At 27.5% G+C, this 20,121-nt stretch overlaps 2 protein-coding genes across 4 annotated transcripts in view; both read left to right on the top strand.

Annotated features, from left to right (window-relative positions):
- The window catches only part of Glut4EF (Glucose transporter 4 enhancer factor), a 99,214-nt gene extending 86,683 nt beyond the window's left edge, over positions 1–12,531 (top strand). For both annotated transcript variants that reach the window (XM_086909548.1, XM_003690992.4), the window contains one exon: positions 7–12,531. In XM_086909548.1, coding sequence (XP_086765674.1) covers positions 7–225 — 219 coding nt within the window. In that variant the 3' untranslated portion in view covers positions 226–12,531. The remainder of the gene's footprint in view (positions 1–6) is intronic.
- A 944-nt stretch (positions 12,532–13,475) lies between these two features.
- On the top strand, positions 13,476–19,975 carry spin (lysolipid transporter protein spinster). 2 transcript variants are annotated; one of them, XM_012494996.3, is made up of 10 exons: positions 13,476–14,125; positions 14,220–14,416; positions 14,497–14,648; positions 14,791–14,994; positions 15,080–15,214; positions 15,315–15,576; positions 15,699–15,797; positions 15,990–16,215; positions 17,492–17,586; positions 18,933–19,975. In XM_012494996.3, exons 1-9 carry the CDS (start codon positions 13,918–13,920, stop codon positions 17,542–17,544), a joined length of 1,536 nt encoding a protein of 511 aa, XP_012350450.1. In that variant the 5' UTR covers positions 13,476–13,917; the 3' UTR covers positions 17,545–17,586; positions 18,933–19,975. The 2 variants fall into 2 exon arrangements, with proteins under 2 accessions (XP_012350450.1, XP_003691041.1); XM_003690993.4 differs by lacking the exon at positions 17,492–17,586.
- Positions 19,976–20,121: the final 146 nt, after the last annotated feature.

The following is a 20,121-nucleotide window of genomic DNA, read 5'->3' as shown; positions in this document are numbered from 1 at the left end:
ATACAGGGTACACCGATCAAGCATATAAAGTTGTCACCCAGGCCGTTCCAGGCGTATCAACAAAACATGGGCCTGTTGACAGTGTCGACAGGAAAGATACCATCGTCGCCCCGACGGATTCGCGGCGAGACGAAGAAATGCCGCAAGGTCTACGGTATGGAGCATCGTGACCTATGGTGCACACAGTGCAAATGGAAGAAGGCCTGCAGTCGTTTCGGCGACTAGGCCAAACGGTCGCTCCGTTCGTATGTCCGCGGGCGGAGACCGTCGCCGAGCCGACCCCAGAGTTTGCCAATGCTACATTAAACTTCTCGCCAACTGCCAGCAAACAATTGCCAATTTCCACACAGTCAAACACATAGTCAGTTACAGTCGTCGTCGTCATCGTCGTTATCACGTCAACAATCGTGACGTTGTTGTTGCCGCGGCGATGGCGACAATACTCGCACGATACACGCGCGAATTACACGCGTACGGTTTGCGCTGTATCACGGTCACGGATTAGCGAACACATACTCTACGATATCGTCCACCATTTTGCGAAACCGTTCGACCTGATCCATAAACAGATCTCCATAAAGAAGCATCACAAGAAGTATGGAGGATCGATATAAACGATCTCTGTGGTGTTCAGGAGTTCAGCGAGGTGTGCCAGATCACCGGAACACTTCTTCATCTTTCTCTATCTTCGTCCCTTATTCTTGTAAAATATTACTCGTGTTTACTCGATTACTGTTCCCCTCGATTTTCTTCCCCGTTGGAAAACGAGGTTGACGATGAGAGAAACACGTACCTAGAGAGATACGTCAATCCCATGACGGATGGCGGACGGTTAGAAGGGCCGATCACGTTTTTCGTACGTGGCAAGAAAAGAATATATAGATTGTTCAATTGTGTTTGACTTCGTTCAAATACAAACGGTGTTGCGTTGTCGAGCAATGGTAGAAGCGTGTAAGATGAGAATCAAGTATATATACGTTCTAAAGGAAAAGAAAATAGAAGAAAAAAAAAAAAAAAAAAAAAAAGAACGGAAGATCGTTGACCGATCGTCGAACGATTTCTCATCGCTCTCGTCTGGCACTTGGCAAACTCCGTCAGGGTCTTTTTAGCCGTAATAAGGGGTTTTGACTAGTAGATAGCGAATAATTGGCGGTACGGAACGAGGCGTCCTTAGACTGTCGCGCCCTCTCTGACTCTCTTTTTCGATTTTTTCTCTATGTTATCTCTCTCTCTCTCTATCTTTTCCCATTCTCTAATCAAACGCAAGAGGGCGCGGAACACAGCCTTGCTTCTGATTCGCCAGTAACAAGAAGAATTTTAAAAGAAAAATTAATAAAAAAAAAAAAAAAGAAAAAAAAGAAAAAAAAGGAATTTTTTTTCCTGGCTCGGTAGATAGACTAAAAAAGAGGCACGCGACTTCGAAAAAAATTACGAATAGTAGAAGTACGCGCGTTTCTGGAAACATGTGCTGGTTCCCGAACCGACTCTTAGGTCATTGCAATAGGTCTTCCTTCATCCGATGGAGAGCACTTTGGCTCGATTTTCTCGCCTGGCTCTCTTGCCTTGCCTTCTCGAGGGATGTCGATGATCGTCACGCGATCCCCGCAGAAAAAAAGAGAGACCTAGTGGGTCCGTGTGTCACGTGTGCGTGTCCCACATCATGGCCGGTCGATTGTTCGACCAATTATTCGTCCGTCTGCCTCACAATAGGCTTCGTACGTGCATTCGTGGACGAATGTGCTCGCTGATTTCCAGAAATATCATAAAAGTAATAATTTGAATTTAACATTTTTAATTTTCCGGATATTGATTAGACAAATATTGTTCGTTATATTTTATATACTTAGCAGAATTTAATTTAATATCAAATGAATGAAATCGATATGTACTTTGTTGAAAAAAGATTAAGATTTGGGTAGAGATTTTTTTTTTTAAATGTAAAATTTGATTTTTATTGTAGATATCGAAAAAGTTGATCGTTGCTATTATATCAATTTGTTAATACGATTTAGAACGCGCATATTTCTGGATTTTAGTTAAAAAAAAAATTAAATATTCGTTTACGAGTATCACGTATACGGGATCATATAGTATAATTCTTCATACGTAATTTAGCGTGGGACACGCGCATGATCCGCGTTATGGACGAACGGAAGACCGAGAAGACGAATCGAATATTCGGTTTGACCGATTGTTCTTCCTGGAAGGACGCAGGCAAGTCTAGAATGAAAATTCGCCATAAATTTAAAGGCAATTGTGATATTTTTTCTCAAAATTTTATCGAATTAATTAGACGAATTCGCCGTGAGTCTACATTATAATTAGGCAGGAATTTTATGGGGATGACGATGGACCGATGAAAACCGTCGAAAAATAAAAACATGTGTCGGTAAATAAAAATAAAGATTCAAGGGGGTAAAGAACAAAGAATTATAAAAAAAAAAAAAAAAAGAAAAAAAAAGAAAAAGAAACGCGTCGAAAACAAAATTTTATACACCAATTATTATACTGCCAGATTAAAAAATAATTCAATGAAACGAATAAAAAATTATACGAAAAAAAAAAGACAAAAAAAAAAGTATAAAAACGAAGATAAACGATCAATATCGTTTCGAGCTTCGTGTACGAAGAAATACACACACATACATACACCATAAAGCTATCTTTGTGTGTGTCGAGCTCAGGCTGCTTGCTAGCCTCCTCTCGACGACCTAAGACCGCGTTCGCCGACTGAAGGGAAAAATAAGAGACAAAATAATGCTGCGTGCACGAAATTTCGTTAGAGATAGGCTTCGCAGTTGAATCGATCGATCGATTGTTGTACTCTAGCGACAAGATTCTCTTTCCAAGATCTTGCTTATTCTGGTTATATTACATACATATAAATGCATGTATAATATAATACGTGTATATAGAAAAAAATGGAAAAAAGAAATAGCATAAAATTTCGTGGAGCAGAAATTCTAACGTGAAGCAACCTCTATATTTGTCTATTACGAGATGTTTCTAGTTTAACCTTTACTGTGGCAGAATTCACTTTATTAATTATTCTCAAGGAGTGTTAATTTTAGATCAAAATGAAATTTATCAATTTACAATTCTTTGAAATAACATTGTCGAGTGTTTATAAGACGGAAAGATAAATTTTAACACGAAGTCGAAATCCGTATTGATATTACAACGATTGTACTTCTGCACTTTAGAGGTTAAACTGATATCGTCAAACAAATGCTCCATCTCGCTTTCGATCGTCCGCACAACTCGCGTAAGTTAAACACCAATTGTTTCTTTTTTCGTATAGTCGAAAAAAAAAACGATAGCAAAATAAGAAAGTAGAAAAGGAAAATATATACAGAGAAAAAGGAAAAAAAATTTGATCGTTCATTTTACAAAGGATCGCTTCGAAACATGACCATAGATTTCGCTGCTATCGCAGCAAGTTTAAACGGTACTTTATCGATAATTATTCGTAATTATTCGATATTATTACACTCGTTTTCTTTTTTTTGTAAACGAGACAAGCATTATGCATATCTCATTTCTTGTTTATAAAAAGCGCCGAAACTCGAAACGAGAAATTCAAAGGGTATTTCAAAGACTATAGATATATATAGTTAATGTCCATTCGTTTTTTTCTCTCCCTCTCTCTTTTGTTTCATATCTATGAGAGGAGACTATTTCCATCAATATTGATCGATGCTCAGTTTTTCTAGTACAATTTAATTTCGCGCGATTTCTTTTTATCTTCGTTTGCTCGCATAATTTAACAATTTCAAATCGTGTATTAATATTTTATATATATATATATATATATATATATATATATATATATATATATATATATATATGTTTATAATATATACCGTTATAATATTACTTGAGATTAAGAGATTTGTCGGCTGATAAAATAAGGGGAAAAAAAAAAAATAAAAAAGAAAGAAAGAAAAGGGAGGAGAAGAGTCAATTACGGAATTCTTTTTTTGTGCTCAGAACCGCGTGAAATTCGAGCGGGGAAAAATAAAAAAGAATCAGACCAATATGAATATATGTATCATTACCATGGTGGTATTATGTTTTTCACGACACGTGCATATATATGCAATCATATAATAAGTAGATATTTCCGAACCAAAGACGCCGTCGTATCTCCAATCGTGTTTATCGAATTTCAATCGATCTTTGAAATGCAAAGATTCCCTTCCCGGAAAACAAATCGTTTAATAAATTCATAATTATTACATCACCAAGATTATATATTATATAAAACTTACGGAAATTTTTTTTTTTTTTTTTTTTTTTTAATACGTTGTCTACGTACTTAGAAAGTAATTTGTATTTCTTTTTGTCTCTTCGATCGGTTTAGCTGACAACGGAAAACATTAGAATAGTATACTATAAATCCCAGCGAATATTCAGAGAATAGAGTTTCGTGGACGCATCAAAAAAAATACAAGTATTATCCGATGTCACTGTGCTCGATCGAACGTAAGAACATGATTAAAGCCTGCTAATCTTAAGAAGAGAGAGAAAAAAAAGAAAAAAGGAAAAAAAAGAAATGATCATGATCGTTACGATTTTGAATGGAAATTTTGTAAGAAAATTGTACGGAAAACGATTTATGAATGAGAGGAGAAATTTTGAAAAAGTGGGAAGGAAAAGTAGGAAATACGAAGGTCGCTAGATGAGAGTAAGCTTCGCGCGAATTAAGCCGCGAGAATTGCATAGGATAGAAAGTAATTGCCGTCCAAATAGGTTCCTTCTTTTAAATCAAAATTTGTCAAAGGAAAATGTTTTTCACGGCTGTAATCGCAAACTTTTCCCGAAAATCACAGTAAGAACGCCGAATAATGCTACGAGTGAAGGGAATATGGCAGGTTGGTGGATGCCTCATGTTTGTATAAAGGGTGGTTTAGAAAAATGGAACGCTTGAGCGTTAAAAAATTTTAATCGTTGAAAATATTTGAAATTATCGAAATCAATGAAATTAAAAATATAATATTAATAAGAAGAGATTAAAAGTTATATAGTTAATTTGTTAGAAATATTTTTAAATATTATTGATATTAAAATGATGATAATAATAATAATTTTGTAGTTAATATTTGTGATTTACTTTATATATGAAATTATAGTATTTAGTATTTATTTTTTTATATGTATTAAGTGATGAAAGAAACGATTAAGCATTCCTTTTTTATATCCACCCTATATATTATATTAACGTCTTGTTAATATTTCTTATTCGAATTTAACGTTAACGACCTTTTTAGAGTGAAATAGAGAGAATAGTTTGTATTCTTATTAGGATTATTTCCATTTTATTTTATATTATTCAAAATATGTATAATTACGTATAATACGAAGAATTTTTTAAAATTTTTAGAAATTTTGATAAATTGATTTTAATATAATACCGAGAGTAGTATTATTCGGCAAATGTGTCAAATGAAATTTTTAATTTTTCTCTTGTCTATATAGAAAGATGAAAGAATATATTATTTGAAACGGTGAACTGCATCAGAAAGAAAAACTTGATTTTACCGTTATGCCTTTCAACAGGGAACGAGTTCGAATAAAACCGACTCTGAATCCTTTCTTGCGTGAAGAATGTAGAAATCAAAAGAGAATTTTGGCGGGAATTAAACACAGGCACTATATGGAAAATCAGTACAAGGTTAACGATTGTGCCATCTGAAATGCCAAATATTCTCTGGTACTTTATTTTAAAATTAAAAATTTGAAGAAAAAAAAAACTAAAAAAAAAAAAAAAAAAAAAAAGAAAACGAAAAAAAAAAAACAAAAGGAAAAAATAACGAAGGGTAAACAAAGAGAAGTTTTTAAAAAAGAAAAAAAGATGGACATTTAACGCGAAAAAAAACGCGATGAGAACGGAAAGAGATCGAGAACTTAAAAGATTCGTAACGGAAGCTTTACAGACTTAAAGATACCTCAGGTTTATTTCATACGGAAACGATATGGTGGGCCATTTTGATTGAAGTAAATGTATTCCTGATCAAAACGTTGGATCCTCATCTATATATCACGGATACGTATCTTCGTCATCGTCATTCGCGATGGTTGTCCTTTCTCGCTTCGATCAAAATGGCCAACCGAAACTAGGCACTGAAACTATATATACATACGTATCTTCTTGTGAAGTAAACGTCAATATTACTTAGTCGAATTCGTTGCATCGAGTCGAGGACTCGCTCGTTATTATTGTAAAATACTATATATAATCGCATTTAATAGATCGCCTGACAACGTTCAAACGCCAGGGAACGAACCTGGACCCGATAATTTTCTGCCGACTACCCTCCAACGACAATATGAATAATTTAAAAAAAAAAAAAAAAAAAAAAAAAAAGAAAAAAAAAAGTCGTTCTCGCGTCCACAGTGTTGCCAGTGTATGGATGTACGTACGTTATTATTCGATTATTGATCGTTGATCAATCGAATCGTAACGTTGGATCTTTCTTCCTGCGATCATTCTTAGTTATTTGTCCTATGAATCGATGCATCATTGAATCTCGCGCAACAACAACTGAGATGAGCGCGTAAAAAGAATCCCGGGCTCCGTTGGCAACACTGTTGGCCGCGATAGCTGAGCATAGTCCGCGCGCGTATTAACCGAACATTCGATCGATTCGACAAGCGAGCCAATTAGGGGCGATCAAAATCCTATATTGAATGACAGAGACAACGATCGCCCCGGATAATCAATCCATGGGCTCTGGTCCCAGCATGATCGCCGAGATTCGGAAGGGAAAAATAATGTCGCGGATAAATTAAATGGCCGGGATTATCATACCAAAACGATCTCATATCGATTTAATGAAATGCAATTTTTGATCGTGCGGTCGACCGGGGCGCCGTTACACACACGCACGCACACACACACACACACACACACCAGAAAAATACAAAACATAAATACATTCACGCACGCCACGGGTCAAGCCACGGGCGACATCTTCGTAAAAGCGACGAAATTCATTGCATGTACCTGTTTATAAAATCGTCGCCGACCGATGCGAGCGATGCGGATAGAAGGCGAAGCGAATATATTTATAAATTGATGTCGAATCAATTAAAGCGGAATCCTTTTGCCGTTGATCGCCTTTTAGGCCACGTTGCACTTGGTCGATCGCACAAAGCAAAGACATATTATTAATAGTACATTATATTATATTATTATATTATATTATATTATATATTATATTATATTATAATTATATTATAATTATATTATTACCATTATTAATTATTAATTTTTATTGATTATTATTATTACCATCGTCATCGTCATTATCATCATTTCTAAAAAAAAAAAGAAAAAAAAAAGAAGAAGAAGAAGAAGAAGCTATTAAGTAGCATCACTAACAATAATAGTTAAATGATGAAGTAAAAAGTGAAATTGAAATAAGGAAAGATATGCAAGATCCTTATCAATGCGTTATAAGGAACTTATTAGTATTTATGCAATACTCTGTGCATCAATATGTGTGATTACATTATCGAACCACTGAAGACATATTGAGCTTATTACCAGAAAATTCGGAAGAGGGCTGGCACGGCGTGCAACCAGCGACTCTTGTAAAATCTACATCCGTATATCGCTGCAGAAGCTACTATTTATTTATTATTAAAAAAAAAAAAAAAGTATCATAGATAAAAATACCATAATTATTGCTGTGATTATGTCACATTATACGACACCTGAATAATTCGAACGATAAGAAACGCATTAGAAACGGAACAAGGATATTAGAATATCTTACATGAATGATAATTTTATCATCGGATAAAATTTTTATGCTAATAAATCTGTCTAATAAAAATTTTATTCAATTTATCAATTCATTTTATCCGTACTTCTTAATTTTTTTTCTTTTTTCGTTCGTTGACAGATGTAAAAATGAAATTATAGTGTTGTTAAAATCGTATATATCGTAAATTTATATCGAGTATGAATAGAAATATTATAAAATACACACACACACACACATATATATATATATATAAAATTAAGTTAATCAGATTGTTTGTCTATCATTCAGACTTTTAATTCAGTTTTTTTTTTAACTATTTTATATTTAATATAATTAAATATTATAAAATAATAATTTTAGTATTAAATTAAGAAAAGAAAATAATATGTAATTGTATTAAATAATTAACTGTGCTATTAGAATTTAATCATTGATATATATGATGTATTTTTCAATATGTAGGATGTTGATAAATTTTATTTTTTATTTTTTAGATTATTTTATTTATTAAGTAGATTTGCTTTTTTTTTTATGAATAATAAAAGAGATGATATATTTAAATCTTTAGCTTTGTATTATTACATTTAATAATATATTTCATTGTGATAGTAAATGTAGATTATAATTTAACAATTATCGCTAATTTTTATTTCGACTGATTATGGTCTTTCACTTGTATACTGCATAATATTTATTTTCTTGCTCAAAAAATATATTGTATGTATATTTATATCTAATTTATCAGAATTATAAAAAAAGAAGAAATTTATAATATAAGAAGAATTTTTTCATTGTATAATTTAATACTCGTGCCATAATGAGACATAATCGCAGTTTCGTATAATCGCCCATCCAAAGAAAAAATTTTTAAATTTTTAAATTTGTGTAAACACTTTTCGAAATTTAAAAATCGATCGAATTTTTAAACAAATCTGTTCGGCAATCATTTTATATTCTAGGTATGAATGATATCTGCGATGTTAAACTATATTATTAAAAAGTATATTAAAATGAAAAAAAAATATTAAATCTAATAAAATCCTTCTCAAAAATTTTTTTAAATTTCATAAATTTTTCATTTCTTCAATTGAATTTATTCAAAATTAATGTTTTCTTTTTTAATAACATTATTGCTATTATATACATTGAATTCAATATTTGATATCATTTTATTGTACTAAATATTAAATACTATATATATAAGAAATAATAAAAGAGAAAGAAAAAAATGAAGTATGAAAATGAAGTATAAAAGAAGCTTCGATAAATTTTCTACCAGCACAAACTATACGGATTTAAACAGGTCAATATCAAAGAGTACAGTGCCCCTAATCAATCAATGACAGCCCATTGAAGTTTCATTGGTTTGTGCTTGTTGAAAATGGCGGTTTGTGCTCTTAATTACTCGCTACGACTGTATTTAATAAATTCCGTCGAACGCCTCATAATATCACATATTTATACGCAAACAATACACATACGAATATAGGAATGTGTTAGTAATTATAAATTTTGAACACCATCTTCCTACTAACTGTAAACAATTTTAGATTCATAATACAATATTGATAAAGTAGTTGCAATCATTATAATCCATTAGCAATATCGTTCTATTTGAAGAAAAAAATATAGAAAATGCAACGAAATTTCGGATATTATTAGACGTATTAGTAAAGTAAGAATCTGCAGTGTAATATGGATACTTCGGGAAAAAATATATAATCATTGATATAGGTTAAATCTTTTTCTCGGTATGTATCACGTAATCAATGATATAATACGGAAATATGATGCTGTCGCTGGTAGCACTAGTATATAAGATAATTTGTCAGAAATGACGTAATTATTATATAGATTATAATTATTTGCTTTTTCATTTTGCAGATATAGAAAAAGTATAAAGATAAAAATTTAAAAAAAATTTTTTTTCAAGAAATGCCATATTATTATTTAAATTATCATTTTTATTTCATAAGTAATTTTTTTCATTTTTTTTTTTTTTTTCGGTGTTTTTAATGGTAAAGAAAATGGTTATTTCTGATGTACTATCTTATGTATATACCGTTTCAGAATACATGTATGTATTTTAAAAAGTTTTATTCGAGAATCTTTTATTCCACATATTCTTCGCGCGTTGAAGACCAAAAAAAAACTTGGTTCATTCCAAGGAAAATATTCAAACGTTGCCGATGCATTACTAATTACATAATAGACGGCGGCGAGTTTCGTTTGTTTTATTAGGTAATAAATATTAAGATATGTAACATCGACGCGCGTCACGCATGTACGAAGACTCTTTTTACACAAAGACTGTTTTATCTTCGCGTATGCCCACGGGACTTTTTTTGGTCCCAATGTTGCACACGCGAATTTAGATAATAAAGCATATCAGGATCGGATTATCGGGTATCCAAAATCGGGTGTATACACATAAATATATTACACTCGAAACGAATTTTTGTTCGTTAAATATATAATTGAGATGCATTTCTATGGTAAATATTACCAAAAAAAAAAAAAAAATCGATCCGATACTGAATGCTCATAACTCGATTTGATTCGACATACTCGATGTGATCAAGCTGAGCGGATCGTAGATAACGATGTAAAAAGTACATTGTCAAAGTGATTTCTATGCTTATGTACTTCTACATAAATACATATAAAGATACACACACACATATACATACATACATACATACACACACACAATTCATACATGTTCATCATACGATGTTTTTTGAATACCGCTACCAATACTATTGTACAAATATTTAATGTGAAACCATTTTTAAGAAATTTTCTCAATATATAATCGTCCAATTTGAGAAAAAAAGAAACAAAGATAATTCGTAAATGATTCGAACGACGAAATATCGATATAGATATTCACGACGATAATGAATTATCAACACTACAAATCGACCAATCGAAAAACTCAAGAGTCGAAATCTATAGTCGCAATACACTAATAGCAATAGGTATCCTGTGTTTTTATACGCGCCCTCTTTTCGATGCGTGTCAACGAAATCCAGCACAAAGAACAAAGGACAAATAGTAGAAGCATTGGCGTCGCATCATGCGATATGGCCTTTCATGCTGCTGGAACACCTACGGTATTCATTATTCGACGAATCGTTTTTGTTACCCGGGCTAAATTATAAATTATACCATGTGTCTATGTCGATATGAATATGCTCTTTCGACAAATTAGACACGGTGAAACACATGAACGCGTCCGTTTCGATAATGCAATTTCTTTGCAACAGCAACGGGCCTAACCCTGAATCATGGAACAATTGTGCGTGCTGAAAAATGCTAAATGAAAGACATTTTTTTGTTATTTTCACAATTATCGAGAATTTGTGTGGTTGTCGAGGCAATCACAAGCATAGAAAGTGAATTCACATAGTGACTTCATCGTTAACGTCGTCATTACGTCTGGTAATTCAACAATGATTCATTCGGGGACTTACGTATAATGAAGATTGTTTTGCAAATTTAAGCATATATTTATTAAAGATATGCTTTAAGTAATAATGACATAATGTAGAGATAGATAAGAAAAAATGATTAAATATTTAAACAATGATCGTAATTTATTTCGATTTATTATATCATATATTAATCTAATATTTTACTATTTCGAATTTAATTGAATCTTTTAATTATTATTATTTTGTCGTTTATTCATTCGTTCATTTGCTTTTATTCGCTATCTTTGTTTTCTTTGATATTTCGAACTTTCGAATTTTGTAACAGGGTATATCAAATCACGAAACATGTTGAAATAGTATATATATATATGAAGTTCAATTTTTTCAATCATTCCTAAAGTATTATTAAAAATATGTATTAAATCAATTTTACAATGGAAAGTCGTATTTGATACTTTGATTAAATTAATAAAATAAATTCTCAGTAATTGCTCGCACTGATTGCGTATCTCATATTATTTAAATTTATGATATATAAGGAAAAAATTATTTCGATACAATTATGCAAATATTAAAAAAAAATTTTAGTTATTATACATTAAATAAATAATCTGTTGCGAGAACTGTACCATAATACTAATAACAGTGAAGTAATTAATCCTCAAAGATATGGACAAAGATATTTCGCAAAATGAAATGATCATAAAAATCAATATATATACATATATATATATATTATATATATATATATATAGTGCGTTAAAAGTGCGCTTCAATATAAGAGAGAAAGCTGTATTTAAACCTGTATTTATATTGTATTAAACATAATGCAGTGATAAGAATGAAAATATATTTGCAACATAGGAATAAGCACAGATAAAAATAAAAAAAAAAAGAATAAGACATTGTAAGTTTTAAGAAATGAATTTATCATGTGCTATAACAAAAATATAAATATTTAATGACAAATAAACATCTCAAGCTATCCATATGCTAGCCGAATATTGTATAAGCCTTTTGAGATCATTGTTATTATATATAAAAATCAATATAAACGGTAGAAAGTAGCTAATTGATCGGCGACGACGACGATGACGATGATGAGGAGCGAGATAATAATATATTATAGTCATATACGATTAACATTATTAAACATTATATTTTATTAATTATTACATATATATTATATATGTAATAATATATCATTATTATACATATATATATATATGTTTGCATATATACCAATTCAAAAATATATACATAGATATACCTATGTAAGTATTGTGTTATATAGAATATATGTTATTATGAATTCTTCTGCATTATTGTTTTTCATCATTTACACCTTTTACATTGTTACATAATATTACTTAAATAATTTTTAAGATATTCGTGATCATTAAGTTATCTCAATATAATTGAGAATAGTAATCACTTGTAATATGGATAAATGATATTATTTAATAAGATATGCGATTGAAATGGCTTGTTTTACATAAATAATTAAACAACTGCAATCAATGAATCACATTTAAAAAAATATGTTCCTTCATAATAAATACGCTCGTAAGAAGTGGATAATTAATAAATGTGTTTCATGATAATTATAGCATTGTATACTTGTATATGATAATTGTATTTTAAAAGCAAAAAAAAGAGTTAGAAAAGTATCTTTTAAAATAAAGGCTACGTTCTTGATTTGAAGAAAAATATTTGTTATTATTGCTTTTATTATTCATTTATGTAATTATAATATTCTATTTATAATAGAACTTATATTTTATTTTTATATTTTATATTTTAGTACGCTACGTACAAAAATAATAATATCTTGAATAATAGTTTATTTTACAATCATATTTATATATTTAATTATATACATATATTATATATATACATGTATATTATATTTTTTTTTAATTATAATGACACTTCATACAAAATAATTATACATATTGTATAATAGATATATAGATATGTAGAATACATAAATATATATACATATATCGCTGATAAGGGAAGAAAGAAAGTTGTTAGAGATAAACACATTAAATACATTTTTCATTAGTTTTTTTAATATAGTATTGGTTTTTTTAATATATAAAAGATACATTAAATAACACACATAGAATCATAAAATAAAATAAAAATAATTCAATTATTATTCAATATTTATAAAAATAATTTATTTTCTTTTTGACTAGTTTAAAAAAAAAATTTCTATGTTTCTGAACATATGTTTCTGGACAAAAATGTAAACTGTTTTTGAAATAACACTATATTATCAAATAAAGATATTAATACTAAAACAATATCTTTTGCAATATATTCAATAAGATTTCAAGCGTATATATTATTGTAAAATAATAATAAATATCAAAATATTGAATTTTCGTAGTTGTCGACATTGCAGTTGTATGTGACGCAAGCATGAATCTTCCGATGTGACGTTGTCATATGACTTAAATAGATGTAGAATATAATTTAAACATATACTTTGTAAATTGTGTAGCCAGTTTTATAAGTAAATCGTAAAAATGTATCGTTGTGTGAATAATATTACCTCAGTATGAGAAAATTTGTTATATCGTAAACTGGAATCTGCTTAAGGTCATGCCACGATACAAGAAGGTTAAAATATTTTTATAAAAAGAACATATTCGTGTCAATGTAAATAATAATTGGCACGAATACAAATTTGTTGAGTCATGGTCGATGAGGGATCAATTCCAAATGTATCGACGTATGAATATCATATGGTAAATGCTGAAAATGCTCAAAATACATCTAGAGAGAGACGAATAAAAAACGTAATGTTTTCGGAAATGAGAATGATTAATAGAACCGACTGGTTTACAGTCGGAGTGTTGTGTTTCGTTAATTTATTAAACTATATGGACCGTTTTACAGTCGCTGGTGTGTATTATTTTATTTCAATGATAAAATTATGCTTATATAGTAAAGTTATATATTGAATAAAATTAATAAAAGTTTATGTATAATGTTGTAGGAGTACTGACAGAAATAAAAAATGATTTTAAAATCACTAATGATAAATCTGGACTACTTCAAACTGCATTTATTTTAAGTTATATGGTGTTTGCACCATTATTTGGATATTTGGGAGATCGTTATAATAGAAAAGTTATAATGAGTAGTGGTGTGTTTTTATGGTGTTTGACAACATTTGTTGGCTCATATATGAAAGTAGATAAAAGTTCATAAATAAAAATTAAAGAATTAATAAAATAATTTTTTTATAATATATAAAATAAAATTTTTTTCAGTCATTTGGATGGTTTCTCTTGTTCAGGGCTCTTGTTGGTATAGGAGAGGCTAGCTATTCCACAATTGCACCAACAATAATTAGTGATTTATTTGTAAAAGATGTGCGTTCTAAAATGCTTGCATTATTTTATTTTGCAATACCTGTTGGAAGGTAAATTTAAATCTTATTGATATTAATATTATAATATGCTTCAATTTTCAAATAATAAAAAAAAAAAAAATAAAAAGAAAAAGAAATATAATTTTAAATTTAATATATAAATTTACATATAATTTACATATTTATCTTTTAGTGGCTTAGGATATATAATAGGTGGTGAAGCAGCAAGAACTACTGGTGCATGGCAGTGGGGTTTACGCATTACCCCTATATTTGGTTTATTAGCAATTATTTTATTGCTTGCAATAGTAAGAGATCCTATTAGAGGAGAGAGAGAAGGTGGAGTTCACTTATCAAATACTGCATGGTCAAATGATATCAAAGCATTATTAAAAAAGTAAATAGTAAAAATTAACTATTTATATATTTATAGTTTATATATTTATATATATTTATATTGCTATTACTTATATATATTTTAGTCGAAGTTTTATGCTTTCTTCTGCTGGTTTCACATGTGTGGCTTTTGTTGCGGGAGCATTAGCTTGGTGGGCACCAACATTTTTACAATTGGGATTTACATTACATCCTAATGGACACAATGTTGATCCAGATGAGTATGTTTTTATTTTATTTTTTATGTATTTAAGATAAGTGATTATATTTTTAGAAATAATTTCTAACTATAACTATGACTTCTATTTATAATTATTTCAGTGTAGCATATAAATTTGGATTAATAGGAATGGTAGCTGGATTAATAGGAGTTCCACTTGGTTCATTTTTAGCTCAAAAATTAAGAGTACATTGGCAGCAAGCTGATCCCTTAATATGTGCTATGGGACTTCTAATTAGTGTTCCACTATTATTCTTTGCATCTTTAACTGCCAATACAAATTCTATATTATGTTATATATTAATATTCTTTGGACAATTATCATTAAACTTAAATTGGTCTATTGTAGCAGATATATTATTGGTATGATATTTATTTTCAATTCTATATATTTGTAAATTAAATTAATATATTTTTAATTATATTCTTTTAACATATTAATTATAATTATAATTTATAAATTAAATTATATTCTTTTAATATAGTATGTAGTGATACCAACAAGAAGATCTACAGCTGAAGCATTTCAAATACTCATTGCACATGCTTTTGGAGATGCAGGAAGTCCATATCTTATTGGTTTGGTAAATATCCTATATTTAAAATATTATTATATAATTATATATATTAAATTTTTTTTAAATTATATATTTTGAATTTTTTTTATATCGTTCAATAATTTCATATATAATATAATATATTTTCACATTTTGTTCTATTTTATATTATCTTTATAAATTATTAATAAATTTTATATTTTTATTGATTGTTTGCAGTTATCAGAAGGACTGAAAACAGTTCTTCATTCAGAAATATATATAAAATACATTGATGCTGGAATGATAAATATAATAAGTCAGGACGATATACTTCTCGAATTTCGTAGCTTGCAATATGCATTGTTTCTTACAATGTTCGTAGCAGTGCTTGGCAGCTTATTTTTCTTCATTACAGCTTTGTATATACAAAAGGATAAAGCATTGGTTGATCTCGTAATTGCAGGTAAGTGAAGTAGGATTCAAGTACATAAAAAGAAAAGAAACTTTGTCTTAGCATCTTATTTGCATGTTTGTATGAAAACTTACTAATCAGCTTAATGTTTGATGTATATGTATGTACACACAAGTTAGTACAAGTTTTATAATTCTTTTAAAAAATTTTTCATTGCTTTGTATTGGAAACACTTTTCGCAAGAATAATGCGGAGATTTTAACTAAAAAATAACGTATTATTGCTTATAATATATTAGCTGCAAGATCAAGTTATTGATAAATCGCGTTAATAATTTTTATTACCAGATCATAAGATTAAAGACATATTTTTTATTATTTAATCATTTATTATTTATATTCTATAGAGGAAAACGTTGCATTTAAATTTGTCTCTATTAAGAGCTGTCACTAATAAAGTTGTATTAATTTTTTATATTTCAAATAAATATATAAATAAAATAATAATTTATATATGATTATAATATAATTATTTTTGCACAGTGCATGAATTATTTGCAAGTTTGGCGTTAAATGGACAGAGGCGAAAAGTAAGGAAATGTTACAATTTAATTTTTTTTAACACGTTAAGCGCTCGAAATTGTTTAATAAATATAATTATAAAACTTGTTATATATTTGAAATAAAGATGTGTAGAAAAATTTTATTCATTTAATATTTCCAAAAATAAAATATGTGATTTATAAAATATGAAGGAGAATAATACAAAGTTGTCCCTTTGTTTTAAAACAATTATTTTTTTGGAAATCAAAGGCGCTTAACTTGTTAAAGTTGACAATTTTTTAAATATAATTTTTTTGAAAGCAAATTTTTAAACTTAAATAATTTATTTATATCATTATATTTCAATTTATATTATTATGAAATATTATTTATCTAATATAATTTTTTGAAAAGTGACAGCTTTGTTAAATTACTAATAAAAAGCACATTTTCCTCTTTAGTTTATTTTTCCATTTAATCATTAATATTACGGGACTTAATGTGTTAAAAAATATTGTTAATGTAGTATAGGTAAACAATTAAACATAGAAAAATTGTTTATAAAAATATATTTTAAAATAATTTTTGATTTAATACTTTATGTTTTAGTTGTAAATTTCATACTTTATAATATTTTATTCTTGTATGTATTTTGTTTTCATTGTTTGACATTTCCTATGCATTCAATTTATTATATATATATTCAACTTACAGTATTCCACGTGGTTTAATATGAAATCAATATGAAGTTAATTTTATGTAATATGCATACATCTTTCTTGCAGAGAAGTATCTAGATTCTAAGAATAATGGGCAAGCTGAATCAACGTGTTTATAAATCACATCACTGGGCCTTTCCTGATAGTGTGCTGTAAATCTGGTACATAATTTATTTTAATGATTTCAAATCTTTTTTTTATTTCATGCGATAATCAGTTTATATTAAAAAATTATAATGAAAATTAAATAAATTAAATTAAATATAATGAAAATTATTACAACATTTAAAATAAAAAATAGAAATTGTAACAATTTTTATTCATTATATTATATTTAACATATACGATTTTTCTTCATTTTAATAAAAATAGGATAGTTTTATACAAATATAAAATGAATTGTAAACTTTTTTTAATAATTAGTAAAATTAAAAGTAATTATTTTTTTTGGATGGATATTTTAATTGAATTTTATTTCAAAATTAATTACTTCCAATTTAATTTTATCTTAATTTAAATAATTGATAAAATAAATTTAATAAATGTTACAAACTATAATTAATAATTTAAATTGATTATCGAATATATATTTTTTTTTGTTTATTCTTGACTTTTGCCATAATTTTCTTATATTTCTCAGTTGTTTTATTCAATCTTATTTTGATAAGGATTCCATATGTGATTATTCATTCTTATGTTTTTATCTTAAGTATTATTCATTTTTTAATTCAATTTCAATGCTACTTAGGAATTTCAATGGTAATACTTGTATTTTATTAATTATTGCAATATTTGAAATTTAACATTATAATTTATATATTATAAAAACTGATGAAGCTTGCCTACTAAGAAAAAATTTTCTACACAATATATTGCACAAATACAATATGTATAAATATGTCTTGTTTCTTTTGCATGATAAATAATTGCATGTAAGGTGCTATTGACAATAGTATCTATTTAGAATATGTAACAAAGAACACTAACATGTAGTAGTATTTTTGTTGTTGTTAGATCATAATATCATTTCTCATTAATATTTCAATATTTCAATTTTACAATAAATTTCATAGCAATTTATATAATTTATCTTTGTTAGAAGAAAGATAAGATAAATGTTAATTGAATGAATATTAATTTGACGAATGTTAACAATTAAATCAAAATGTTTCAAATTCTAAAGAAAAGAATTTGAAATAAATATAAAAGTATCACAATGAATATTTAAAATTTTCTGGCATTACATGTTTCATCAAATTTACTTTTCGCTTTATATTTTGTATAGCGTAACAATATATTAATTAAATTTTTTATTAAAATTATTAATTATATTTGCTTCATAATACGTGTTTATGTCAAACTTATTATAAATAAACTTTAAAAGAAAAAATATATTTTCAGATAAATTTAGATGATGTTAAAAATATGATAAAAATATGATGTCAATCTTAAAGGAGAAAAAAATTACATATCGTTGACACACATTTATAAATATATTTTGTTTTAGGTACAAATACTTCGGATTCAATGTATATATGTAACGACGAAGTTGAAAACGAAATACAAGATGATGTGCACAAACCATGATAATGGATATTTTAATTTTTTGTTTATTGCAAAAAATTTATAAACAAATTATAAAAAGAAATATTGGAATGCAACATGTTTCATCAACGAATATTTATTAAATAGGAAGAAATATTTGTTTGATTCAGAATGAGCAATTATTGTGTTATAATTTAATTGACACAATGATAACATGTTCTGAGTACAGAACGTATATATTAAAAAAATTTTGTTAGTTTGTACTTATCCTCAGAGAGGTAATTCTGTTAATAATGTACAGAAGTATTGAACTTGAAGAGGACTATATTTAAATAGATTAAAAATTATTTAACACATTAGAGTATATTATATGTATTATAGTAATTTTGCATCTTATATTTTTATAGTAAGTTTCTTCTGATAGAAAATACGTTATTCTTTTGTAGTATGTAAAGTAAATATTTAATCAGATATGTGTAATAAATAATTAAAATTTTGTTATTAAACATTTTCATACTTAGAAAAATTAATATATCTATTCTCACTAAATATAATATAACATTAATAATATAACAATTTGTGTGCCTTATGTGCATATAGATAAGTTTAATAATTATTATAAAAAAAAAATGCCGAAAATATTCAATTAATATAATTGATTATAAAATATTTAATTAATATATAATTTACTTAGCTTAAAAAACAAAGAATGCGTAAAATTAAATCGAAGAAATACCAATGATATTAATTTTTTATTTATAAATATTTTATATATAAAATAAAATATCATGATTTTGTAATAATAAGAAAAAAAAAGTGTCATTGTTTTTTGTTAGATAAAAAGTTACTATCTTTATAGATAATGCATATATAAGATCTTAAATAACATATTTATAACTTTTTTTTCTGCTTAATTATGTATTTTTAAGCATATTGAATGTAATACTCCAATTTCTGTTTTTGTATGATAATTTTAAAAATATAACAAATTATCCATTTTCCAAATCTTTTTGTGTAAATTTTATTGATAAATTTCATTTATTTATAAGTAATTATTAAAAAAAATTTATTAAAATAAATTATTTTACAATGTCAAGTTGTTTTAAATATTACAATGATATTTACAAATATTTTGATTTTAATAATAATAT

This window comes from Apis florea, unplaced genomic scaffold (assembly GCF_048593485.1).
Source record: "Apis florea isolate Af1SG1 unplaced genomic scaffold, ASM4859348v1 contig_3158_pilon, whole genome shotgun sequence".
Classification (NCBI taxonomy): domain Eukaryota; kingdom Metazoa; phylum Arthropoda; class Insecta; order Hymenoptera; family Apidae; genus Apis; species Apis florea.
This window is presented reverse-complemented; position numbering and strand designations above follow the sequence as displayed.